Raw genomic sequence first — 27,389 nt, 5'->3', positions numbered from 1 at the left:
CGTGAAAATATAAGCAACAAATGTAAACCCTAATAACCTAACAATATCTTTGGCACAGAGTAGATACTCAATAAAGACTTGCTAAATGAATAATACAATGTTAACTTCAGGTCTTACTGCAAAAGAATATTCCCCATCCAATCTTTAAAATCAATAGTGCTTCCTTGGTCACAAATATTTCCATTAAAAAGACAAGATGCCACTCTGCAACATTCTTCTAGACAGGATGCTTCCCTCCCCCAGGCGTACCTACCATCAATCCCCTACACCTGCAAGGGGGTCAGCGGATCTTCATGCTGACCGACAGCAGCCTAATGCCACCTCGGTGGGTAGTTTTTCAAAACTGGAGCAAGGCCATCAATACATAGTCTAAATCATTCACTTAGTACTACAGGAACCATGAGTTTCCCAAGCACTCTACAACTCAGATGGTTTAAGGACTGTCTCCCAAGTCTCTAGGAAGACAATAATGTCCCTGTTGTATAGTCTATTCTTAAAGTCTGGCCACAACATCTATCATTCTTTCAAGTGTTAAATTTCATGGCTGAGCGTAATGAGACTGAAGCAGTCATTTAACTTCCAGATTAAATTTTATTACTTCCCTGCTGCCATATCTGTCACTGGCTAGCCAGACGAAAGCATGGGAGGAGAACATTTTTAAAAAATCGTCTGGGGGCACCTGGGTGGTGGTCAGTTAAGTATCCGACTCTTGGTTGCGGCTCAGGTCGTGATCTCGAGGTGGTGAGATCGAGCCCCACGCTGGGGTCTGGGCTCAGTGTGGCGTCTACTTGCGACTCTTTCCTCTGCCCCTCCCCCGCACTCTCTCTCTTCTCAAATAAATAAAGCTTTAGAAAAACGAATGGTCTGTGTCTAGCTTGATGCCAGGCCACTCTTTTCTTCCACACACTCCACACTGCAGCTGCAAAGGGCTTCCTGCCACAGTCCCTGAACACGCCATGACCTGTAGGTCTTTGCAAAGACCCCCCTCCTCCTTTCCCGCCCCCTCCAACACACACACTGTAAGAACTAGTTCTCCCCTAGGACACCTTCACAGACTGCCTCTGATCCTTGGTTGGTTTTTCTCAGCTCTCAGAGAACATTCCGTGCCTCATTATCACACAGCAGCCCATCCTTCGTTTTCCAGCTTCTCTAATGGACTCTTCGTAGTCTGCACCCATGGCCTTCTCGTCTGTATGCTTTGCGGTGCTTCCAAAGACCACCAGTGTCAAGTACAATCAGCCCTCAACCACTATCTGTTCAACTGAGCTCTCAAAACACTATGCCAGGATTCCCCAAGGACGACAACCCAAAATACAAGACCACGTTACCTCAGTTGCAGCCACCATTATGCAAAAGTTCACTGGTCTCTTAAGCCCAGGCCCAAATAATACATTCGTTTCAAATGAACACACACTTTGAACAATTGCTCTCTTCTCCCTCAGCAGTTCGTGGAACTGTTAACTACTCCCTCGCGATTCTACCAAGCTCCTTGTGCTTTGCAATATCTAGAAATCTCTCCACGCTTGAACCAAAGCTTGTTTTCATTATAGGTATAACTGTTATCTGATCTTTCCTTCATGTTTCCAAGCTCAATCAACTGCGCTTCCTCATGCTGTTTCCTTCCTTTTTTTTCCCCAGTTCCAGTAGCCATCCTGTCCAATCTATACAGAAGCTAATATAAGATGTACTTCCCCAGACTCAGAAGTGTTACCTTTCTAGGAGAGGACTGGAAAACAAATCCAGTAGAGGCACAGATTCTATTGAAAAAGACAAGATTGCTACAAAATAACTTAAACCTAAGAAAGCTACTTACCGGCCACCCCTTCAGGAAGACTATCCTTATCCCATCTTCCCCACCGCAGTCTCAAAGCCAGTCCTGAAAACTGAGGTAAAGCAACCCCTATACCTGCACAGGCTGGTTCTCAGGTTAGAAAGCTCCCTGAGGGCAGGGACTGGGACCACAGCAACCCTAGAACCTGGTACGTTGCTGACATACAACGGACCCCAAACAATACCTGGTGAATGAACAAACATGGGATGTAAACTGGGCTATCAAAAAACCCACAAGGTCAGAAGCTTACCAAGGTGCACTTTGCTGGGTGTGGAAGAGTGCAAAAAGCTTAGGAGACGAGGAGACAATGGTGACTACACAAGATAGAGGGGCTTTACTCCCAGATTCTGCTCATGCTGGGTTTACCAAAAGGGAGGCAACCCCAAGTGCAACTCATCACCCCAGCGGATAAGGCAAGCGTGGGCCCAGGCTGGGACCCCCATATTCTGCCAACAGATGGGACAGAACAGAGTAAGATTCCTGAGTCTCAGCAAGAAAGTGAGGAAGAACAAAGAGTGGGGAAGAGAAGTGCAAGTAGGGCATGTGGGTAACTGCAGTGGGGGCTGCGCCTTACTGAACTATATCAGGTGCCCGGCGCTGTGCTCAGCACTTGACAGGCACTGACCCATTTGATCCTCCCACCAACACAGGGGTAGAAACCGTTATCATCTCCTTCTACCGACGATGAAACAGCAGCGCAGCGAGGTGGTACCACTTGCCCTGAGCACACAGCTAGGAACGGGCAAGTGCTGTGACCCGAATGCAGGTCTGACTCCAGGGTACCCCATCCTTGAAGCCTCAGCACCTATTCTGCCTCCCAGGCCCCAACGCAGCACAGACGAGGGGTCCTTCGTTTACCCATTTAACGACCACCTCCTGAGCACCTACTGGGTACGTGCCAAGGTCTGTGCCGGCAGCGGCGGTGCGCGGCGGAGGGGACCAGACTGGCAGGGTCGGGGGACTGAACGCAAAGCCAATCATGAGACGCCGGCGGTGGGAGCCGCGGGCCGGCAGGCAGGGGGACGGGGGACGGGGGACGGGGCTCGGGGGACGAGAGCAGAGGGATGAGGGATGACGGCCGAGGGATGAGGGACCAGGGTGCGGCAGACGCGAGGGAAGGCGCCGAGTGGGAGGAGCGAGGCCCGGGGATGGTGTCGGCGGGCCAGCGGGGCCGACGACGCGTGGACGACCGCCGCCGCCCTCCACGGACCGCTGGCTTCTGCCGGGCGCCTCCAGTGCTGTGGCATTCGGGCTCGGCCACCCGGCGCGGGCGACGCGGGGGCTGGGAACGGGGGCGAGACGGGCCGTGCGACCCTGAGGCGCCCAGGCCAAGGAAGCGCGGCCTGGGGGAGGCGTGGGCGGCGGCGGGGAGACGGAGGAAGGGGCGCGGGCCGGACGGCGGGGGCAGCGGGGCCAACAGCGGCGTCGCCGGACTCACCTCCCGCGGCGGCCCCTCAGGACTCGCTGGCCGGGCCCGGCCGGAGGAGGCGGGGACGGACTCCGGGCCGCGGGGGCTGCCGGGAGCCCGTTCCCCGGGCAACGGGGCCGGCAGCGCGCAGCGACGGCCGGAGGCTAGAGCAGCCGAGCGCGCGGAAGGACGTCAGCGCGCTTCCGGCGGCCGTGGGCGGGGCTCCGGCTCCTTCCCGGGATATCTGCGGACGCATGGCAGGTGCGTGCGACCGGCCAGGTCCGGGGGGCGGGGAGGGTGTGCGCGTCCCGGCTGGGCCCGGGGCTTGGGCCGGGGGCCCGGGGCCGGGGGCCCGGGGCCGGGGGCCTGCGGGAGTGAGCGGGGGTCCCTGCCTTGGCCCAGCCCATCCCGCCGGCCTCGCGCAGGCTCGGCCGTCCGCCCGGGAGCCAGTCAGTTTGGCCGAGCCTCGGTTCCTTTCTCGTGTGGAAACTACTTGCGTGGACAGGAGGGTCTGCCCATCCCGACGCTCAGATCGTGACTGTCACTGTAAACCAGCATTAGCGGAGGACACTGCGTGCCAAGCCTTGCATGCCCAGCTCCTCCCCAAACCTTCCCCTGAATGCCCCTCAGGATTACCCGCCACAGAGCTCTGTCTTGTAACACAAGCTGTCGTTCGGCGAGCACCGTGTGCCAGGTAGTGTCCCAAGTGCTTTACGTGGGTCAGCGCGATAGAGCCCCACAGGGATCCCGTGTGCTAATGTGAACGGATTGGGAGCCGCGGCTCGGAAGGGACGCTGACCTCACTCTGCTCTGTTCTGTGGCTCCCATTACTGGTCTCTTTCCCGACTGGCCCGAGTTTCTTGAACTTAGAACTGTGTTTTTGGTTTCTAAATACGTGCTGGGCATGGAGCAGACAGACGATGAATCAGACGGGGTCTTCACCCTCAAGGAGCCCCTCCTGGAGGAGAGAAACCCTTAGAATATTATAGGGCAGGTGATAAGGACTATTTCTCCATTTAACACATTTTATTCACCACCTACTATGTGCTGAGGTTGGCAGAGGGAGCAAGACATAGTCACTGCTCAGGTGGGCTTACAGTCAGCGGGGAATATAAACATTACACAAGCAAATATACCCCGCTGGTGACTGTCAGTGATAGCTGAAGAGGTTGTTTCAGATATCCAGTGCAATGAGTCCTAACCCAACCTGGGAGATCCAGGAAGATGTCCTTGTGGAAGGAGTGATTTCTGAAAACCTAAATCAGATCATGTCACTTTCCTACTCAGAGCTTATCGCTTCCTTTCTATTGACTTGGAATAAATCTAAACTCTTTGTCTTGGTCTTTAAGGTTCCAGTTGCTTGACTGTCCCCTCCACCATCCCCCCCTCCCACCACCATTCTATTCTAGATGATGTGGGGTCATCGAATACAAACGTCAAGAAAGAATTATTGGGGTGTTGCATGGTGCAACTTAGTAAGTTTATTTAAGTAGCATGGGGCAGGACCCATGGGCAGAGAGGCTGCATTTTTGCTTAGTGGTCAAGAGGGAGGAGACATGCTGGGAGTATTATAAATTTTTCTTTGAATTTCTACTGATAAAACTACTTTAGCAAGATTTCTCTGGTGCTTATCATTCAGTTCAATATTAACTGTTGGTGAGATTTTATAAGCAGTCATGAGACCCTTTAAGAATGCAGCAACTGGGGCACCTGGGTGGCTCAGAAGGTTAAGCTGCTGCCTTTGGCGCAGGTGATGATCCCAGGGTCCTGGGACCGAGCCCACGTGTGGCTCCCTGCTCAGCAGGGACACTGCTTGTCCCTCTCCCTGTGCCCCTCCCTCTGCTTGTGCTTTCTTTCCCTCTCTCACTCAAATGAAAAAATAAAATCTTAAAAAAAAAAAGTGCAGCAACCAGCACATATCTGATCTTTGTTGGAACTATGTAGGGTAAAGGTCAGCCTTCCAGGCTAAAGGTTTACATTTTTCTGCTTTCTATCCCTCGTCATAAACACACTGGTCTTGCTTAATTTTTCAGACTCACCATGCTCATTCTCACATTAGGACCTACTGCGGACCTCTCATCATTCAGGTTCCAGCCTAAATGACATCACTTCAGGGGTTCACTGTAACACAAGACCCCTTTTTCTTTTCTGCATGACACTTACCACAATCTGAATCGATCATGGTTATTTGGTTGTGTATTATCCACCTCCTCTTTGCAAAGTAAGTTCCATGAAAATGGCCCTGGTACGCTTCAGTCAGTCCTTTCATCCCCTATGTCTGGCATGTTGTTGATGAATCATATAAGTAAAGACTGAGGGATGTTTAAATAAGCAGAGCCTCAAAGGACTCTAGGAGTTAGCCAAGTGAGTGGGAATATACATGACCAGCAGATACATTCTAGGTCAAAGTTGGAACTTGCACAGAGCTAGCCCTAAGGCATAGAGAGCAAGCCGGGAGAAGCTGGAGAAGTGATCGGCAGGACTTGTATAATAGGCTGTGATTGCGGTTTATACTAACAAGTAAATATTTGGTCTTTGTCCTGTTCTTGGCAGAGAGGTAAAACCCTTGGTATTTCCTAAGTGTGAGAATGAGCAAGGTGTCTTATGTTACATTGATGAAGTAACTTTTGGGAAGCCTTTGGAGAGGCGCTGGTTCCCACGCGCAAACACACACACACACACACACACACACACCCCAGTCACGTGATTAAAGGGTTGGAACTGGGGCGCCTGGGTGGCTCAGTCATTAAGCGTCTGCCTTTGGCTCGGGTTATGATCCCAGGGTCCTGGGATTGAGCCCAAGTCGGGCTCCCTGTTTGGCAGGAAACCTGCTTCTCCCTCTCCCACACCCCCTGCTTGTATTCCATCTCTCACTGTCTCTCTCTCTCTCTGTCGAATAAATAAATAAAATCTTTAAAAATCAATCAATCGATCAATAAAGGGTTGGAACTTTCAGTCCCACCTACTTCCCCCATGGCCCCAGGGGAGAGGGGTTCAGGTTGAATCAAGGGGCACTGCCCAGAGATTTAATCAACCATGCTTGTGTAATGAAGCCTCTGTAAAAGCCCACAGAGATGGGATTTGGGGAGTGCCAGGTTGGTGAACATATGGAGATCTGAGGAGAGTGATGTGCTCAGAGAGCATGGAGACTCCATACCCCTTTCCACAAACCTTGCTGTATACATCTCTTCTATCTGGCTGTTTCTAATAGGAGGGGGAAAAATACATATGTATATACACACACACACATATATATATATATGTGTGTGTGTGTGTGTGTATATATATATATATATATATATATATATATATATTCTGCAACTAAGACCATAAATTTGTTGACTTTAAACAGAGCAAATATGGGACAGGCAAGCTATGATGAGTTCTGGCAAGTTGGAAGAGACAAAGGGAAGGTCAACTTTCCTTAAGTTTTTAGGAGGAAACTGGAGAGTTGTTGTAAACAAAAATGTATTGGAGAAGAACAAGAGTTCAAGGTTGTAGTGGTTTCTGCACAGTGGTTTCTCCACTGGCTACAGTTAGACAGTGAGAGATGGTGGTTAGTGCATTTATTGCTGGGGCGAGTGGCGGGGGCTCTTCCTTCCTTTTCTTAAAAGCAGGAGATAAGATTCCTATGTGAAGTGTGTCCTCACTTGTTGAAGTCATTCTTACCTTCCTTCCTCCTGCTGGTTGTGGAGGCTACAGCAAGTAGTATGTGCATGAACACCAGCCTCTCCAGGGCTTCTGACTCCATTTTAAATGAGGTTTCCTTTATTTTCACATTTCCCTCTTTTGAGCAAAGCCTTTGCTAAAAAAAAAAAAAAAAAAAAAAAAAAAAAATCACTTTATCAAGAGTCAGGTTTCCTGCCTGCATTTAGTGGTTTTGTCCACTTTCCTGGTTGTCCCATCCCATGTCAGAGGGAAAGTGCACAATGACTGGAAGCCATTGAGGCCACATGTGAGTGACAAGAAAGGGTAGGAGGGAGACCTCAGTACTTCCCATCTAAAATCTCTACCTTGGGGCACCTGGGTGCCTCAGTGAGTTAAGCATCTGCCTTCGGCTCAGGTCATGATCCTGGGGTCCTGGAATCGAGTCCCACATCAGGCTCCCTGCTCAGCATGGAGTCTGCTTCTCCCTCTCCCTCTGCCACTCCCCCTGCTTGTGCGTTTGTGTGTGTGTGTCAAATAAGTAAGTAAATAAATAAATAAGATCTTTTTTTAAAAGGGCAGAATTAAAAATAATATAACAAATCCAGCTTGATAGTTCTAAACCAGGAGCTCAAACCTGAAGGTAACCAGCTAAATAGATCAGAAGACCGGGGGTCATTAGGGGTAATTCGTTGTAATCAGTGCTCTCGTTCCCTGATCTTGTGTAAGTGGGTTTCTGTTTCTCCAGAGGTGTTTACCCAGGTACAGCAGGTGGTATTTCTGCACAAATGCCTCCTTATTCAGCAAGTAGATCGTCCAAAATGCCTTTATTTTTATTTATTTTTTAAAGATTTCATTTATTTATTTGACAGAGAGAGAGATCACAAGTAGGCCGAGCAGCAGGCAGAGAGAGAGGAGGAAGCAGGCTCCCCACTAAGCAGAAAGCCTGATGCGGGGCTCAATCCCAGGACCCTGACACCATGACCTGAGCCGAAGGCAGAGGCTTAATGCCCCGAACCACGCAGGTGCCCCCTTTTTAATTTTTTTTTTTTTTTAGATTTTATTTATTTATTTGAGAGAGAGAGAGAGCAGAGCAGGAGAGTGGACAGAGAGAGAGGGAGAAGCAGACTGAGGGAGCCCAATGCAGAGCTCAATCCCAGGATCCTGGGATCATGACCTGAGCCAAAGGCAGATGCTTAACCGACTGAGCCACCCAGGCGCCCCGTCCAAAACTCCTTCAGCCAACAAGTCCCACGATCATTGTTGGGCTACTCTTGCTTTGGCTGTGGAATCAGCCACCTCTCCTAATGTAGGGAGAGATTTCGGATCGTGTGTTCATTGGCACTTACTCTGACCCAAAGAGAAAAGCCTCCCTACAGAGCCAAACCAGGAGTCATATATGCTCCCAGAAGTTCCTGGTTAAGAGCGCCAAGGAGCCTAATGGGGCAAGCCAACAGAGGCCTCTGGTTTGTTATGAAAGTTAACAATAAACAATAAACATTGACTTCCAAGTTGCCAAGTGTCTAAGCATTCGTATGCCTTGGGAAATGCTGTTCCTGTAAACAAAAATGAAACCATGTGGTGCGCGGGGATCCCAGCTAAGGTCTGGAGTGTGATTTATTAGCTGGAATTTCCTGATTAGCCTTTTCAAGCCAGGGATCAGAGGAGTTGAGATGATATTCCGTGAGAGGCCGTCTGTTCATGAAGGTGTCTTTTCTAGGAACATTGCAAAGAGGCATAAAGTTATTTGTATTTCCCTTGGGTGCAGGGAGAGAGATCACACTTACGTAAGGAAAAGAATGTGGGATTGACCGATGGCAAAAATGGAGGGATTTAACTGACCTAGTACAGTCATGACTGGGGAAAGGCTGAAACAAGTGTGGGAGTGCCGGTCATAGTAGCCTACCTGGTAGGTGACATCTGTAGGCTTGCAGGTGTCATCTACCGTGGCATTTGGGACTACAAAGAAATTGGTTATAGGTTCTGGTTACCTGTTCACATTGTAAACAGATCAGAGCTTCTGGTAACAGGTGCAGTAGTCAGAAAGCTTTCCTCCTTTTGTGGGGGATTGGGAAATGTGATTAGGGAGGGCACTGTCTTTCCAAGAGAGGGCGAGGGGTATCTGGGTGGCTCAGTCGGTTGGGCATCCAACTCTTGGTTTCGACTCTGGTCATGATCTCAGGGTTGTGAGATTGAGCCCTGCAGGAGTTCTGTCGTGCCAGAAACTCTAATTCTGCCCCCTCTTCCTCTTCCTCTTCCTTCTTCTTCTTTTTTAGAGAGAGAATGTGCACGGGTATACAAGCAGGGGGGGAGGGAGCCTCAAGCAGGCTCCACACCCAGCATGGAACCCAATGCGGGCCCCTTTGTGATCTCTCTCTCTAATAAAAAAGTAATAATAATAGCCAGAGCAGCTGTAAGGAGTAGAGCACCTAATATATTTTGGATGTAAGACCCATTTAAAATTTTCTCCCTGCTAAAAATAGGAAGCCACCCTGTTTCCATGACATTACAAAATTCTGAGCCACTCCTAAAGCGTATCTGCTGTCAGCATAAATGTGGGCCGCTGTGCCCTTGGCAAGCACGCCCGCCATGGGAGGGTGTACAGCTCGGCTTGTTGCGGTGAAGTGGCCAAAGGTAATGGTGTCACTCAGTTACTTCAAAGGGATTTGCAAGTGCATATCCAGCACAACATTCGCCATTTCTGCCTCTCAAATGAAAACCAGCAGGGAGCCATGAGAAGTCAGCGTCATCCAAAGGATGTTAGTCGTCACGGGAGGGAGTCAGGAGGTGATCCGTCAGTCAGGCACGAGCAGGGAGGTGACTGCAGCGAGGAGTTCTGGGTGGAGTGGTTAGGAAGAGGATTTCGTAGGAGAGGGAAGACTGGTTGGGGGGTGGTGGGTGTCCAGGGGGGCCTCTCCTGCGTGCGGCATGGGGATGGCTACGGGGGTCCCGGGACTGTCTCCTTGCTGCCCTTAGCCAAAAGGGTGGTGGCAGGAATGGCTCTGAGGCAAGGTGCCACATGGCATGTTGTTGGCTGTAATGCCCTATGGGGTCGATGGCGACCCCTGTGTTTGGGGTGAGCAACCCCAAGGAATTCCCTTCCTTTTCATATATAAAAAGGAAGTTGATCACTGGGATGGCCAAGGGCAGGGGAATTTATTAAGCTTTCTCTTTTTTTAAGATTTTATTTATTTATTTGAGAGAGAGAGAGAGAGGGAGAGTGAGCATAAGAGAGAGAAAGAGAGAATTCACGCATGAGGACCATCGGGAGGCGGGGTAGAGAGAGAGGGAGAAGCAGACCCCCTGCTGAACAGGGAGCCCGCTGTGGGGCTTAATCCCAGGACCCTGAGATCATGACCTGAGCTGAAGGCAGAGGCTTAACCCACTGAGCCGCCCAGGTATCCTTCATCCTGGTCCTTCTAACAAGAAGATCACCCCAGTAATGAACCGGAAGACCTGCCCAGTAATGAACACAGAGTTCAAGGCCACCCAAGTAGATTTGGTGTTTAAAGGAAGATCAGAACTTTCTTTAACCATTTGGAGGGGCACCTGGGTGGCTAGTTGGTTGAGCATCCAACTCTTGATTTTGGCTCTGGTCATGCTCTCAGGGTCATGAGATCAAGCCCTGCATCGGGTTCATGCTGAGCTTGGAGCCTGCCTAAGATTCTCTCTCTCAACAAAAAACAAAAACATCCCCACAGTAACTCCGAGCCAACTATAATCATCGTGTGTGGGTTCATTGGGTTTCTGTGGACAAGCCTGAAGCGAGTGTGTTCGGCAGGTGTTGGGAAAGCCCTGGGAATTGCTGCTAAAGGCATTTAGTGCCTGCAGGAGCTCATTCATATAGCAAAGCAGGGGGTAGGACCCCATCTGGGGTTCTACAGATCCCTCCGTGGAGCAGCTGGCCCCGGGATCCCAACACACCGGGCTCGGCCACTCGCCGCCGACAAAATCCACAGGCAGAGAGGCGAGTGGTGGGCACCCAAGAAAGGACTTCACGTCAGTGAGTGACACCAGGAGGACTGCAGACTAGCGTCTCAGAGAGTCTCCCAAGCCCTGAAGATCCTCCCAGATCTATCTAAGGAGAATGTGGGACAAAGGTGGGTGGTACGTGCAGGGGGCAGCAAAGGTCTGGTGTCGCTGTCGTGGGGCCGGTCGGGAGGGGTCTTGCTGGCTCCGGCCGTCCTTGTCGCTTGAGGGGGTAGTTTCGGTTCCCCTCACGATGCTCTGCCAGCTGGCTCTTTTCCAGAGTTAAGAGATAAGCTGAAAAGAAGAACTTAGTCATATAGGAAGTACTGACCGAGGTCGGAAGGGACATCCTTCCCTCACCAGGATTACCCACGCGGCGAGTTCATCCAGTGGCGGGACTGGTCCTGGACGGCAGGCTTGTGGAATCTCGGATCTGAATCTGAGAAACCCAGCTGGTGTGTCACCATCTCAGCAGATCTGGGAGGATCTGTGAGGACCATCAGCAACTCAGAGCTTCCCAAATCTCACTTCGGGAAAGTCTTTGGCTGTAGCTCCTAATTCACCTCTAGTCCAGGCCACATGAACAATCAGGGGGTTCGCATGTGGATCCTCAGAGGGTCTGAATTTAATGGGGCAGGTTTTCATAGGTTTGGGAGAGGGAGGGAGGGACGTCCAGAGAGAGGAATGAGGAAGTACAAGGGCATAAAGGAGGCGGGGGCCGTGCAGGAGGGACAGGGGAAGGTGGCCGTGAGCTCTGCAAAGTTGAGTTGTGTGCCCTGAGACCAAGAGGACAGGAGGGGAGCAAGAGGCCTCAGAAGATTTTTGTCTTCCCTTAATTGTTTGTCGCTTGGTTAATTTAGAATCGTATTTTATAAAGAGGCAACTTGAGAGTCCTGAATTCTGTCAGAAGCCTCCAGGTATCCATTAAATCGGGCATCCCATGGAGTCTGTTTAATTCTAGAGTCAGAGCTTCTAATTAGGTTCGGAGAAAAGTTGGAGGGGGGTGAGGTCGAGAGTTCCCCATAATGGCTGTTGAAGTCTGAACTCATCTTTAGGTAAGTTGGTACATTTAGTCAAAATGCTTTCCCACCAGCAGTTCACAAGGGCTCCTTTTTCTCCACATCCTCGTCAACACCTGCTATTTCTTGTCTTTTCTTTTTATTTATTTATTTATTTATTTTCTTTTTATTTATTTATTTGAGAGAAAAAGAGAGCAAGCATGAGCAGGGGGAGGGGCAGAGGTAGAGGGAGAAGCAGACTCCCTGCTGGGCAGAGAGCCTGATGTGGGGTTCGATCCCAGGACCCCAGGACTGTGACCTGAGCCAAGGCAGACACTTAACTGAAAGAGCCACCTCAGTGCCCCTCTTGTCGTTTCCATAGCAGCCATTCTGACAGGTGTGAGGTGATATCTCATCGTGGGTTTTGATGTAGGAAAGACGTTAGGGTTCAAAGTCAATGGCCGAGAAAGAATTCTTGAGACATCTTGGTCTTCGGAGCATTCTTGGTCCAAAAAGGTGGTTTTATTAAAGCACAGGGACAGGTCCCATGGGCAGAAAGAGCCGCAATGGAGTGGCCCATTATATACTCTCAAGTTGGGCAGAGGTTAGGGACAGTGTAAGTCTTTAAGGAATTTTGGAAGCAAGGTTTCCAGGACCTTGAGGTGGGTAGCTGTTGTTGGGAAAAGGTCATTTATTATTGTCTAAAAAAACCTTATCCATGAGACCCTTCAGATGTGTAACAGTGGGCCATATGCTTGGGGGGTGATTGCCAACATGTATCTCGGGGTTAGAGAAAAAGGAAATTTCTTTTTTTTTTTTTTAAAGATTTTATTTATTTATTTGACAGACAGAGATCACAAGTAGGCAGAGAGGCAGGCAGGGAGAGGGGAGAAAGCAGGCTCTCCACGGAGCGGAGAGCCCAATGCGGGGCTTGATCCCAGGACCCTGGGATCATGACCTGAGCCAAAGGCAGAGGCTTTAACCCACTGAGCCACCCAGGCGCCCCGAGAAAAAGGAAATTTCTAAAGGAATTTTTATTTAAGACTTACAGGATCCTGGGGGGAGAGGGGAGTCAGGTGAAGATTGCCTTACGCCTTTAGCAAGGGATTAGCTTCAAGGCAGCTGGTTTCCTAGTGGAATGTCACTCTGCCTGTTTTAAGGACTTACCAATGGGCTGTAAGTAGTAAGGAAATTTAATAATCTTTCTTTTGCCTTTGTTTCCCACATCCATTTTGATTTGCATTTCCCTGATGATGAGTGGTGTTGGGCATCTCTTCATGTGTCTGTTGGCCATCCGTATGTCTTCTTTGGAAAATGTCTATTCATGTCCTCTGTCCATTTTTAAATTGGATTATTGTTTTTTTGGTGTTGGGTTGTATCAGTTCTTTATAAGTCCATCAGAGAAAAATAAATACCATATGATTTCATGCATATGTGGAATTTAAGAAACAAAGCAAACAGAAAAAAGGAACAAAAAAGACTGGTAACAACTGAGAACACATTGATGGGTACCGGGGGGGAGGGGGAGGTGGTGGGGAGATGGGGGGAACAGGTGATGGGGATTAGGGAGCACACTTGTGCTGAGTACTAGGTCACATATGGAGGTGTTGAATCACTGGATGGAACACACTGTGCTAATATACTCAAATGCAAATAAATGAGTACGTAAATAATAAAGCAGACAAGGAGGGACTGTAGCCTTTTTTTTAAGATTTTATTTATTTACTTGACAGAGAGAGACACAGCGAGAGAGGGAACACAAGCAGGGGGAGTGGGAGAGGGGGAAGCAGGCTTCCCGCTGAGCAGGGAGCCCCACGTGGGGCTCGATCCCAGGACGCTGGGATCATGACCTGAGCCGAAGGCAGACGCTTAACAACTGAGCCATCCAGGTGCCCTAGGACCATAGCTTTTAAACCTAAAACCTGATGGGGTCCCCAAAAGAGGACCCTCCTGAGCGAGTGTGGAGAATCAAAATCCCATTACTCAAACTCTGGGGTGCCGAAAATAAGTGAGCGAGTGCTTCAAACAGAATAAAGTCGGGCGTGGAATCTGAGACACTCTCCAAAGGGGTGAGCACGAGGCCTCCACGCAGACGCCTGGTCCCGTGGGGTCCTCTCCTTCGGATCCCGCTCTGACTGCCAAGTAATACAAACTTTAAACAGAGCAAAGAACATCTCTAAGTGAAAAAAAAAAAAAAAAAGAGTTTATTCAGGAATCGCAAAAAAAAATTGCAGTTCAGGACAATTCCCTGTAACGAATCGTAGGCAAGTCGGAAGAGACAAGGGGAAGGTCAGCTTCAATTAGGTTTTAGGGGGAAGTGGGGAAAGGTTGAACCCAAGTTCCGTGGAGCACAAGAGTTTGAGGTTTGTAGTGGTTTCTCATTGGCTGCAAGGGCTGGTTGGTGGGTGAGCTCTTGCTGGAGCTGGGGCGGGGCGGGGGGGGGGCATCTTCTTTTCTTTCAAAGCAGGAAATGAAATTCCTCCGTGAAGAACGGCCTCCCTTGTGATAACTCGGCTCTCCCTCCTTCCTGCGGGTTGTGCAGGCCACAGCAAGTCACGTGTGTGTGAGAGCTGCCCCTCTCACGGCTTCCTGACTCCATCCGAAATGAGGTCCCTTTTATTTTCACAAATTTGTAATCACTGTGTTTCTCTTATTCCCTGTCAGCAAACACTCTTGGAAGTGCAACGCCCAGAAAACCTGTCTTATCTGTCAGCGCAAGAAAAATCAAGGACAATGCAGCTGATTGGCATAATTTAATCCTGAAATGGGAAACCCTCAACGATGCGGGCTTTGCTACCGCAAACAGCATTGCCAACCTGAAAATCCGGTTGTGGTGAGTATGTGTGGAGGTCCTCGTGCTCTAAGCTCCGCACCCTTACTGATCGGGCACGAGTCTGCTGGGGGTCTTTTAGGGCGGGAATGGCAGTCCGCGGCAGCACGGGCGGACGACCTCACGTTGAGAAGAGGATCAAGTGGTAAAACGATGTGCGCACGTACCAACTGTGCATGTCCACTTTAAACACAGAATGGAGCTACCTACTGTTCGTGGTTATGTCTGTATATAAAATTATGGAAATGGATTGGAAGGACAGGGGCCCGGTCGTGAAACTCAGGATGGGTGAGTGCTGGGTGGGAGATCAGCAGGATTGGACTTCACGACCTTGTACTTTGTTTCTGTGACGTTGTGATTGATAGTAAGAGCGCTCCTTCTCTCTGGTCTCCTTCCCTGTTCCTGGCTTATAGGTCCGAAAACCCCTCCGACTTCCCCATGGGTAAGGGCACTAGGAGCATCCTCTGTTCTAATATTTGGTCTTTTGTCCTCCGGAATGATCCAGGTGAAAGGAGTGTCCTGTTCTTCATAACGTGTCCCTTCCAGCCATCCCTGAGTTCAGGCTAGGGAGGTGACTTCCGGCCAGCCCCGTGGAACCGAGCAGGGGATTAGAGAGCGTGAACTTCCAGCCCCACCCCTCACCCCACCTCCCAGGGAGGGGAGAGGAGTCCCCAGTGGCCAGTGATTTAGTCAATTGTGCCTACCTAACAACGCCTCCGTAAGACCCCAAAAGGATGGGGTCAGGAGAGCTTCTGCTCTGGGGAACGGTTAACACCTCTCCCTGCTGGAAGGGTGGCCCCCAGACTCCACAGGGACCAAACCCCTGTGCTCAGGATCCTCCCAGACTTTCCTCTGTGTTCCTCTTCATCGGGCTGTTCTTTCGTATCCCTTAATATCCTTTGTCATCAAGCAGCGATCCAGTAAGGAAACCATTTTCCTGAGTTCTGTGAGCCGCTGCAGCAAATCCTTCAGATCCAAGGGGGCAGCTTGGGGGAACCTCTTACCCACGGCCCCTTAGTCAGAAGCACAGCTAACACCTTGGACTTGCCGTTGGTGTCTGGAGTTGAGCGGGGACAGTCTCGCGGGGCCGAGCACTGATGTGTGGGATCGGACACTGTCTCCGGTAGGGAGTGTCTGCGTGGACACTGCAAGGATGACCGCGGACTGTGAGGGCTGCCTGGTGTGGAGAAACTCACTCCCTGCCTTTGGTGGGCGGGTGTCAGAAGTCAGGGGGAGGATGGAGAGTAGAGGAGAACTAGGAGTGTACTTTTCCTTAGTAATTTCTTTCTTTCTGTGTGTTTTTTAATTAAATCATTCTTCACTTAAGACCAAGTGGTCTTTTTTTTTAATATGATTTTTTACTTATTTATTTGACACAGAGAGGTAGCGGGAGAGGGAACACAAGCAGGGGGAGTGGGAGAGGGAGAAGCAGGCTTTCTGCTGAGAAGGAAACCGGACTTGGGGCTTGATCACAGGACCCCGGGATCATGACCTGAGCCGAAGGCAGACGCTTAACAACTGAGCCACCCAGTTGCCCCATAATTTCTTATTTTTTAGATGTTTTATTTATTTATTTATCTGAGAGAGAGAGAATGAGCAGGGGGAGGGGCAGAGGGAGAGGGAGAAGCAGACTCCCTGCTGAGCAGAGAGCCCGATGCGGGGCTTGATCCCAGGATCCCGGGACTGTGACCTGAGTCAAAGACAGACGCTCAACCCACTAAGCCACCCAGCCCCCCCCCCTGCCAAAATGTATGTACTGCATGGAGCACTGGGTGTGGTACATAAACAATGAATCTCGGAACACTGAAAAAATAAAATAAAATTGAAAATAAAAACATAAAAAGACAAAGGAGTCCTGAGAAAACTGTTGGCGGTTGCCAGTTCCAATGCGAAGGTTGGCCTCGTTATTCTTTGCACTTCCTGCACGTGTAATTTCTTATCTCAAAGTTATAATTCTGTGTTCCTGCGTCATTGTCCGTAAGGGGACTACTGTCCCCTGGCTCTGGCCCGTTCCCGCCGCAGGTCTCACGCGCTCGGCCCTCTCCTGCCTCTTCCCGCCGAGGCCCACTCGCCCTCCTGCGCTCGGAGCTCTCTGAGACTGTTCTGTTTTCGTGCTTCGTCTTCCCCTGAAGTGTTGTGACCACGCTAGGTTAATTTCGTGCCCCACAGGCCACAGCCTTCGGTTTACCAAACAGTTCCCAGACGGTGAACTCTGGGGAAATGGTCACATCGCGTTCATGTTCGTACACCCAGCGCGGAGCCCTAGGCCGAGGGCACCACGGGGCTGCCTTCAGCCGACTCCCTCCAGCGCAGAGCGGGTGGGCGTGTTCATTAGGCTCAGAAGTAGTAAGGAATCCTGTATCGCATCCACATGAAGTACATCTGGGCCAAATGCCTGACACCCTTATGTGGAGATCGTACTTTTTGGGGTCTGCCGTAAGGAAGCGAGGTGCCTTTCAGGGTGTACTTTGTTTCCACTCTTTTCCCTTTTGTCCAGGAGTGAAGATAAGACAGAGTTACAGAGCAGCAGCCCGGCTTCCCGGGGAGATGCAGACAGGACGCTTCCAGAATATAGTAAGGAGCTCGAGACGCTGTGTGAGGAGCTGCAGACCACCTTGGAGGCTTTGGTGAGATCCAGAGCCCCTGGCCACCTGGGCTCGCAGCCACCGAACCTCGGGGAGGGTGGACTTGGGACTTTCTCGGCGCTCACAGGTGTGCACGTGGTGGGAGACACTCTCCCCCAGACACTTGCCTTTCCCTCCTCAGCCTCTTCCACTTGCCTCCTAAATCTCAATGCCCGCCAGGATGCTGTCCTAGACCTTTGTTCTTTCTGCCCCATGTGCTATCTGGGTCCATCTCACCCACTTCTGAAGGCTCCACATGGTAAATATTTTGGGATTTGTGGGCCCTACCGTGTCTCATCATCACTGGGCTCCCCCATGTAGCGACCCACAGATGGTACAGAAGCAAATGGCGGCCTAGCTGGCGTGCAGGGGTGCGTGAGCGCCAGCCTCCAGGGTCCCAAATAGACCAGGCTGGGCCACTCACCACTGACAAAATCCACAGGCAGAGAAGCGAGTGGTGGGGGCACAAGAAAGGACTTTGTTTCGGTGAGGCGGACACCGGGAGGGCAGCAGACTAGCATCTCAATGACCCTCTGGAAAGTGCTGGAAAGACTTGCAAGTTTATGTAAGGAGATGTGGGACAAAGGTTGGTGGGTACGTGCAGGTGGGCGGTAAAACGTTGATCGTGATTGCCGGGGTGGGGGGCAGGGTCACACGGGGTCTTGCTGGCTCTGGGCAGTTGTCGTTGCTTGAGGGGGTAGTTTTGGTTCCTGTCACGGGATGTCCAAATGGACATAGTTCAGGTTTCTCTCCATGTGGCTGTGTTCCAATAAAACTTTATTTATGGACACTGAAATTTTAATATCACATAATTTTGATGTGTTGTAGAATATTCTTTTTACATGGTTCTCTGAAGCACTTCAGAATATAAAACCCATTCTGAGCTCTTGGGCCATACTAAAGTTGTGCGTGGGCTGGCTTCGGTCTGTGGGCCCTGGTCTGGCCCACAAGAGATGTTCTCAGTGTGTAACGAACTAATGACTGGTTCCATTACCAGTACCCACCGCACTTGCCACCAAATGTAGACTTAGCTCCACATCTCCTCGCTGGGCTCAGACTCAAACTTGGGTAACTAGAACTTACCCATGAACATGGAAAATCTTTATCTTTTAGACTTTTTGAAGGAAATGTTTCTGATCTTTGACATGACTTCTTGCCTGTGAAACAGAATATGTAGAGTGTAATTATGTGGAGCGTGACTGTCTTTCTTCAAGATGCTACTTGTTCAGATTTAGGATTCCAACTGTTCCAAAGCTGTCGGTTTAAAGGAGTTTTTCAGGAGGGGCACCTGGGTGGCTCAGTCAGTTAAGCATCTGCCTTTGGCTCAGGTCATGATCCCAGGGTCCTGGGATCGAGTCTCGAGACATTCTCCCTGCTCGGCGGGGAGTCTGCTTCCGCTTCTCCCTCTGCCTGCTGCTCCCCCTGCTTGCGCTCTCTCTGTGTCAAATAAATAAATAAAATCTTTAAAAATAAATAAATAGAAGAGTTTTTAGGAAATAAAGATTACCTTTTTTCTTTTTTTTAAGTAGGCTCCACACCGAGCATGGAGTCCAGTGCGGGGCCTGAACTCACAACCCCGAGATCAAGACCTGAGTTGAGATCAAAAGTCAGACACTTAACCAACTGAGCCACCCAGGCGCCCCAACACTACCCTTTTAAAGATTTTATTTATCAGATAGAGATCACAAGTAGGCAGAAAGGCAGGCAGAGAGAGAGGAGGAAGCAGGCTCCCTGCTGAGCAGAGAGCCCGATGAGGGGCTTGATCCCAGGACCCCGAGATCATGACTTGAGCCGAAGGCAGAGGCTTTAACCCACTGAGCCACCCAGGCGCCCCTACCCTTTTAGACACATCAACTGTAAGATGCATTATGGTTTCAGGAACACTAAAATGAGAAAATAAATGTTTGAGGACATTTTGGTAATTTGGCCTTTTATGATTGAAAACAGTAGTGTCTTTGGGATATTTAAGATGCTTATGGGGCTAAATAGCAAACAGTTTCCTCCAAGTAGATGATCAGGTTTCTGTAATCATCCTGTTTTGTGTTCTGCCTTCCCTCGCCCCGGGCTTGTGCTGGGGTGACAAGCACCTGCCCTCCACGGGCTGTCTGAGCAGGTAACAAGACAGGTGTCAGCGACTCCGTGTCTAGGCCGGCACTCAGGAAGGCGGTAGAATAAAGGGTGTGGGCTACGTGAGGTCCGCTCTCTTCGTTCGTTTCCATGTTTGCGGCTGTGTCCCTGGCGAGTGAGGTCCGGACACGGAGCTCCTGGCCAGCGGGGAGTGGACACAGGCCAAATAAGCGATTGAAAGGGCCAAAGTTCTAAGTTAGGGAAAACTGCCCACTTGTTTTGTTTTCTTTTTCCCAAATGAACCCGTTTGATCGTGGCAAGTATTTGTGTTTGGGCCGCCTGGGTGGCACACTTGGTTAAGTGTCCAATTCTTGGTTTCGGCTCAGGTCGTGATCTGAGGGTCATGGAATGGAGCCCCGTGTCACGCTTCTCACTCAGTGCAGGGTCTGCTTGAGATTCTCTCTCTCTCTCTCTCTCTCTCTGCCCCTCCCCCCATGCACGCTCTCCCCTTCTCTCTCTGCCTCTCCCTTTCTCTCTAATAAATAGATCTTTTAAAAATACATATTTTTCTTTGAACAAAAAAGCAGGTGCATGTATTGTTCCTAAAAGAAACCTGGTAGCTGAGTTCCAGTCTTAAAATAATGTGAACAGCCCGAGAGCCGAGCACATGTGGTGCTCAGTCAGCTGCCCTCCAGCCCCAACCGCCTCGCTGCCTCCCGCCATAGCCTCTCCATCCCTCGTCCCCTTCCAGGAGAAAACCTGTCACGGGAGCTCAAAGCTGTGTTAGAATGAGAAACATTTTCAACACGTACTGAAGTGACTTTTACAAAATGTAAAAAAAATCTGAAAGGATTTTTTTTTCAAATGCCACTTGGCTCCGGTGAGAGCACACGCTCTCATCCGTCACTGTAGACGTAGGCCCCACAGGAAGAAGTTTCAGAGGGGAGGCCGATGGGGAAGAGCGGGGGTGCCTTTCATTTCAGGCACGCCAGGAGGGATTGGCTTTGTCTGTCTGTCCTAGGCTCACCCACCCTCCAGTGGTGGGCTGGCGCCCTGCGACTCCGTCCTCTGCCCCACTGACCTGCACTGAGGAGGGACGGCGTGGTAAGACGTTAGCAGGGAGTCAAGGTCCAGCAGGCTCGGTGAACTGAGCAGCAGCAGAGGAAAGGCGGGGCGCGTGCCCTTGGTCCCTCCGACCTGCAGCACAGGCCCAGGGTGAGGCAGGCCAGGGGACAGTAGCCGCTGGGTTGTAGGTGGCCACCTGCTTGTGGTCAGCCGAGTTCCCAGGACCTTCAGATAAAGCCCAGGCTGTGTCCCTGACAGCCAACAAAATGATGCGCCCACCCATCAACGCAGACAGAGACAGCATGATGCGTGTTTGGAGCGGGGTGGGGGGGGGGCAGGCATTATCAGGGAGAAGCAATCGGAGGGACTGGAGCTGTAGCCCAGGAAAGGGGGAACCAGCAGACAAAACAGCCACCATCACAGCCAAAAGGCTATCCAAGAACTGAAAATGGTCCACTGGTTTTCTGAGGCCTCTCAGGGGACAAGGGAGACCCTGGTACTGGCAGAAGCTTTGGCTCCCACCAGGGAACAATGTGGCAAGTCCTGTCTGGAGCTGGAAGTGGAAGGGGCTCCCACAGAGCTGGTGTGGCCCAAGGTGGGAAATGTGTGCCCAGAGGGCTGGACGATGCTTACTCCCGGGCAGAACCACACCAGCGCACGCACACCTCACTCTTGGGCCTGCTTCACAATTCATATTAATCCCACCCTGTTCATTAACGTTTTTCTATAATACAGTTAAAACCACATTATATAATCACTTCTCGGCCTTTTGGCTAAGATCAAGTGTAAAATCCCATTATACACACTGTTACCTGGGGATTGCTTCCCTGCCGAAGTCTTTGAGCCTGGGGCTGACTCCCTTTTTCCTAAGAAGGGAAGTTTTCTTTCTTTCAAAGGCAGCTCTGGAGCGGGAGGGAGAGAGGCACACGGCCCGAGGCTCGTAGCCCGGGGGGAGGACAGACTGCCCGGGTGCTGCGGGGTTGCTGATACTAAGACCCGGTGGCTTTGGAAAGAGGCAGATACCCTGGTCTCTACAGTCTCCCAGGCCACAGTGTCCTGCTCCCATGGATTTATTCTCTATATTTTTTGTGGACACCTGATTTTTTAGGACGGTCTAGGATTTATAGCAAGTTTGAGCGGGTAGGACAGAGAGTTTGCATAAACTACCCCCAGCCTGCACCTCCTTTCAGACGTGCCCATCCTATGAATCACAAATTTGAAGGCCACATCCATTGTAATTCGTGAGGCAGTACTGATGCGCTGTTACTGAATGAAGCTGGAGTCTAGTCACATTTCCTTCCTTTTTCCCTACTGCCCTCTCTCCACCCCAGTCGCCACAGTGAATGTAGTCACATGTCTGCTCTGGCTCCTTGTGGCCGCCACGGTCTCATGGACTTTCCTTGTTTTTTCTAACAGTGACTGTTTTGAGGACAACAGGTCAGGCATTTTGCAGCTGCCCCTCACTTGCAGTCTGTCTGATGACCTTCTCATGATTTGGCCAGGGTCATGGTTTTTCGAGGGGGACTGCAGAGACAAGGTCTCATCACGTCCCATCAAGGGCATGGAGTGTGACCACACCCATCGCTCTGGGTGTTGACCTTGACCACCTGGCTGTCAGGTTTCTCTGTAAAAGGAGCTCCTTTCCCACTTGTCCACAGGGGGGAGTGGGAAGTTCTGCCCCTCCTCCTCGAGGGCAGAACATGTACGTAAATCGTGTCTCTCGTCCCCCGCCTGTGAATTACTGGACCATTCATTTCTAGCAGCGGGGACTCATGGTTACTTGTTCTCCAGCTTGGGCTGTCAGAGAGTACTGCTTTATTTTGTCCTCAGATTGTCCCTGCTTTGGCCCGTAGGAGTTCCGTTGGCTCCTATGTCCCCTTGACACGCTTCCATCATTGTGAGTTTTTGGTTTGGGTTTTTTGAACACTTTCTTACTTCCTAGCATTTCAAGACGTTCTAGGCGCATCTTGTGTATTTCCTGCCTCCGATCAGCCATTTCCCCAAGGAGCCCTCGTTTCTCTGACTGGAGGGTGGTTTTAGAAACCAAGGTCTGGGTGCCAGCTGTCAGGCACTGAAATCCTCTGCTCTAGGGAATTTATTCTATTTTGAAGTGGTTTGGAAAGAAGTTCTCGTTCTGTGTTCAAAACCAGAAGTTAATGGAATAAGGCTTTTCATATTTGTCCTGTTCTCTACCTTTTGGAGAGAATGATTTCCCAGACTTGGCTTTAAGTGTCTTTAATCTATTTGACTGTGGCAGGGGGCTTTGAGGCACCATTTCCCTAACGTGGACGAACATTTTGCAGTTTGTTCTGTGGGAGGAGGCGTTCTGAGGTTGCGCTGGGAGTGGGCCCCTCTGTGTGTGCCCTGCCGGCTCAGGGCTGCCCACCGCGCATGGTCTCTGTCTCTGTTGATGACCAAGCTGTACACGGCACTGCCGGCCGGTGTCCGGCCTCCAGGATTTTCCTTGCTCTCCCGATCATTTACAAGCTTTTCTTTGAATTAGGTGGCAGGATGCAGAGAACGTGGGATGGCGTGCCAAGAGACGTGGTGCAGGGGCGCTGGCTTTGACCTTCCCTAGCTCGGCAGCCCTGAGAATTGTCTCAGCTATAATGCAGAAATGCTGAGTCCTATCTTTTGGGGTGGGGCCATGTGAAAGATCAAACCTAAAAAGATTGGGGAAAGGAGCATAGTCCCTTAAAAATCAATGTTAGCTGCTCCCTCAGCCTTACTCCTGGGTCTTTTGCTGTGAAGGCCCAGGCATTGCCTGAGGGTACAGGACCGAGCACACGTCCCTCCCCAGGAAGACTCTGTGTTCTCCTGGGGCCTACGGCTTGAGCTGACAGTCCATGTCAGAAAAATAAAATCAATCAATCAATGTTAGCTGAACTTAGCACACACCACATCCGGCGTAATCGGAGAGTGGCCGAGGGGCCAAGTGTAAGGAATTCAGATTTTGACAATTTCTAGATCTCTGTGCATTCACGCCTGTGCACATGGGGTTAAGTATACGTAGGGGTCAGAAATGTGGTTTTAGTGGGTCTGTGCTGCTGAAGTCTGAAATCTTAGTTACTTGGCCCCCGTATGTAACAAATCCTTCCATAGCACCAACGGGTACTTCAGAAGTACTTCGTCCTTCTCGTCGCCATGTAAGCAGTTTGCCAGAGCGGACTGTGCTGGCTTGTCTGGGCAGCGCGGATGGTGTCCATGTCCCCCGCAGTGGCCGGGCTTCCTGCAGAGGCCACCCCACGCTGAGGCACCGTCAGTGTCCGCTCTTCCCACTTCCTGTGTCAAGTGTGCAGGGCTGCCTTTCATGACCACCGTTTTACAGATAAGGAAACCGAGCCTTGAGGTTTCAGTAGACTCAGAGGCAGTTCGTCAAAGTCGGAAATGAACTCATCTACTACCCTTCCTCCTGTCATCCCGTCAAGGCAGAGCCTGCCTCTTGATGCCTCCGGGTCCTGGGGCTGAAACATTAGCGCCTTCAGAAATCTTAGGGAAGCGGGACTCAGCAAGCTTTCTCTCTCCAGCCCGGAAAGCCAGGGCTTTTTTCTGAAGTAATCCGAATAAAAGAGATCGTAGCCACTGTCTGCCTCCAGCTGCCTGGAAATGTGCGGCACGTGGAGTGAACAGTGTTGAATTATTGCACTTTGGGTCTCAGCGAACTTCTGCCTCTTAGCTTCGAAAGCTTACAGTTACTGAATCTGAGACTGCAGTAGATTTCAAATAAGGTTCTCATATTCCCAATTAATATCTTTTCAGGCCAAAATACAGATGAAAATGGAAAAGCTGTCCTCGACCACCAAGGGGGTTTGTGAACTAGAGAACTACCATTACCGGGATGGGAGGCCTCGCCCCCCTCTATTTCACACGTGGCCCACAGCCCATTTCTGTAAGTAGTTCTCTCTGCACTGATTCTCAGGAGTAGAAATTATGAGAGCATTTGTGTTCTTGAGACGTGGTACTTGAAGAACCTGACAGTCTGAAATTCAATTCGAGAGATTCCATTGGAAGGAAAGGAAATTGGGGGCATCTTAAAATGGGCCTTTCTTCTTGCCTCTAATAATCAGCAAAGAATATTAAATGTAATTAGAGACACATGAAGCAAGGTGCCCTTATTAGCCCTTCATTATTTTTTTTAAAGATTTTATTTATTTATTTGACAGAGATCACAAGTAGGCAGAGAGGCAGGCAGAGAAGGGGGGAGGGAAGCAGGCTCCCCGCCGAGCAGAGAGCCCAATGCGGGGCTCAATCCCAGGACCCTGGGACCATGACCTGAGCTGAAGGCAGAGGCTTAACCCACTGAGCCACCCAGGCACCCCCTTATTAGCCCTTTAAAACCAAGTGGTCAAGGCGCCCAGCTGGCTCAGTTCACAGAGCCTACGACTTTCGATCTTGGGGTCATGTGTTCAAGCCCCATGTTGGGCACAGAGATTACTTAAAAAAGTAAGTACATAACCTTAAAAAAAAAAAAGGGTAGAACGAATTCCACTTGCCTCTGCAGAGACAGATTTTTTTTTTTTTCTTTTTTAGAAATAGGTTTTGGGGCACCTGGGTGGTTCAGTCACTTAAGCCTCCAACTCTTGATTTCAGCTCAGGTCTTGATCTCAGGGTCATGAGTTCAAGCCCAGCACTGAAAGAAGAAAAAAAAAAAAGATAAACTGAGGTCAGTTCAACCCCCCAGAAGAACATGGAATGTTCTGGGAACATGGAATTCATTTCTTAAGTTCTACAAGATCAGGATTACTTTTTTTTTTTTTTAAAGATTTATTTATTTTAGAGAGAAAGTGAGCATGCACGTGAAAGCAGGGGAAGGGGCTGAGGACGCTCAACCGACTGAGCCACCCAGGCGCCCCTCAGAGTTACCATTAGCTTTGTTAGTTCAAAAGAAGGGCCTAGTTATTTGTTACCGATTTGAGACCTCACTTTTTTTTTTTCAAGATTTTATTTATTTATTTGACAGACAGAGATCACAAGTAGGCAGAGAGACAGACAGAGAGAGGAGGCAGCAGGCTCCCTGCTGAGCAGAGAGCCTGACGCAGGGCTTTACCCCAGGACCCTGGGATCATGACCCGAGCTGAAGGCAGAGGCTTTAACCCACTGAGCCACCCAGGCGCCCTGAGACCTCACTTTTAAGTAAGGAAGAAAAGGGTAAAACCATTTGATGTAATGTGTTAGTGGAATACTGTCAGTCTGAGGTGAACCTACTGTTTATAATCATTGTGGAACCTAAGAGTTGAGCAGAGGCTAGACTTACTCATTATTTTCATGGCCCTTATCATGCCCACTAACCCTACTGATGGGTGTGAGCCCGAGTGACCCAGACCCCCCCAGTCCTCTTTCATCTCCGCGCTGTGGAGTCTAGTTTTCAGCAAGCTTTCCAAAGTGGCACCCACCCCCAGGCAGGAGCGGTTCTGTGACTTTGTTTCCTCTAAAGAGAGACATTTGTTTCAGACGAGGTCTCCCGCAAGCTGTGCGACATGTACCAGAAGGAGCTTCTCCTGAAGCGCACGGTCACGGAAGAGCTTGCACACGCCACGGACCACGACCTCACCCTGAGCTACCTGTCAATGTGGCTGCACCAGCCCTATGTGGAGACCAACAGCACGCTGCTTCTGGAAAGCATGCTGCTCGAAACGGGGCACCGGGCCCTGTGACGTCCCGGCACGGCCTGGCCTGAGCCCCCAGGCACCAGACCCCTGGCTGCTTCTGTGGCTCCCGTGATGGACTGTCCTTCACGCCAGACCCAGTGCTGTGGCGCGGCTGCCCTCCGGCCTTAGTGTCTTCCGGACTAGATCACTTCAGTGGCTCCCTGTGGCCTGTCCCGACACCAGACTGCTGGGAGCCGTCCTCCCCGCGACGTCATCCGCACCTGTTGTGAACCTGTCACCCAAGAGGACTTCACGTGAAATAAAGGAGTTCCCTACCAGGATGATTGTGTCATTTCGTTTTTTGTCAAATAACCGTATTTATGTAACATTTATGTAGAAAACCCCTAGTTCAGTATTTTTTACTTTGTACCTATCTGTTATTTATTTATTTGTTTGTTTATTTATTAAAGATTTTATTTATTTATTTGACAGAGATCACAAGTAGCAGGCAGGCAGGCAGAGAGAGAGGGGGAAGCAGGCTCCCCGCTTGAGCAGGGAGCCCGATGCAGGGCTCGATCCCAGGACCCTGAGATCATGACCTGAGCCGAAGGCAGAGGTTTTAACCCACTGAGCCACCCAGGCGCCCCGTACCTATCTGTTATTTAAATTTCTCTGACACAACGTTGGTTTTGTAATTACAGCTGACGTGTAGAATCCCACAGAGCTAACTGAGTGAGAGAGACCGGCTCGTGAAAACTACCTCCAGCCGTCGCCTGTGTTTGCAGATTGAGGACGGGACAGGCCACGGGATTCTTCCAGGCATAAGCACTAGGGTCTGACAGTGTCCGCAGCCCAGCCCTGGAGGCTGGAGTCTACCGTTGGCTTCCCGCAGAACTGTGAGGAACTTGGTGCTACAGCACGGATGGGGTACGTGACCCAGGATGTGGCCCTCCTCTCACGGAGGCTGCAGCGTCCCAGCAACAGGGAAAGAGGCAAATATTCCAGTAAAGACCATACACGACAGGGATTTCGTTTGGGAGAAAGTGAGCCTACCTCGCTGTGCAAAGTGATGCGTCAGAAAGCACTGAAAGGCAACACTTCCTAGCGGCTCCTTCCTCTGACCCTGGGCACTTGCTGAAGCCTCACGACCGTAAAGGCCGCCCCTCACACATCTCACAGCCAGGAAGCCCGCGGTTAGCACGTGGTGGAAAGGGTGTTCTGCTCCAGGCCGCCCTGCCTGGCAGGCTGGTGTCAGGAGCCCCAGAGGCAGGTGGGCAGGACTGGGCCCCCAGATCCACCGGCAGTTTTATGCTTCAGGCATACTTAAAAAAATTAAAGGCTCTTCAGGGCGCCTGACTGGCTCA

At 50.5% G+C, this 27,389-nt stretch overlaps 1 protein-coding gene across 1 annotated transcript; it reads left to right on the top strand.

The window, feature by feature from the left end:
* The first annotated feature begins 3,405 nt into the window (after positions 1-3,405).
* Positions 3,406-26,365, top strand: CINP (cyclin dependent kinase 2 interacting protein). Its single transcript, XM_080809270.1, has 5 exons — positions 3,406-3,500; positions 14,516-14,684; positions 17,179-17,308; positions 24,197-24,326; positions 25,889-26,365. Exons 1-5 carry the CDS (start codon positions 3,494-3,496, stop codon positions 26,089-26,091), a joined length of 639 nt encoding a protein of 212 aa, XP_080665396.1. The 5' UTR covers positions 3,406-3,493; the 3' UTR covers positions 26,092-26,365.
* The last annotated feature ends 1,024 nt before the right edge of the window (positions 26,366-27,389 follow it).

The sequence above is a fragment of the Martes martes genome (assembly GCF_963455335.1).
Source record: "Martes martes genome assembly, chromosome: 7".
In the NCBI taxonomy this organism is placed as follows: Eukaryota; Metazoa; Chordata; class Mammalia; order Carnivora; family Mustelidae; genus Martes; species Martes martes.
Note: the sequence above shows the minus strand (reverse complement) of the source record. Positions and strands in the feature narration are given on the sequence as shown.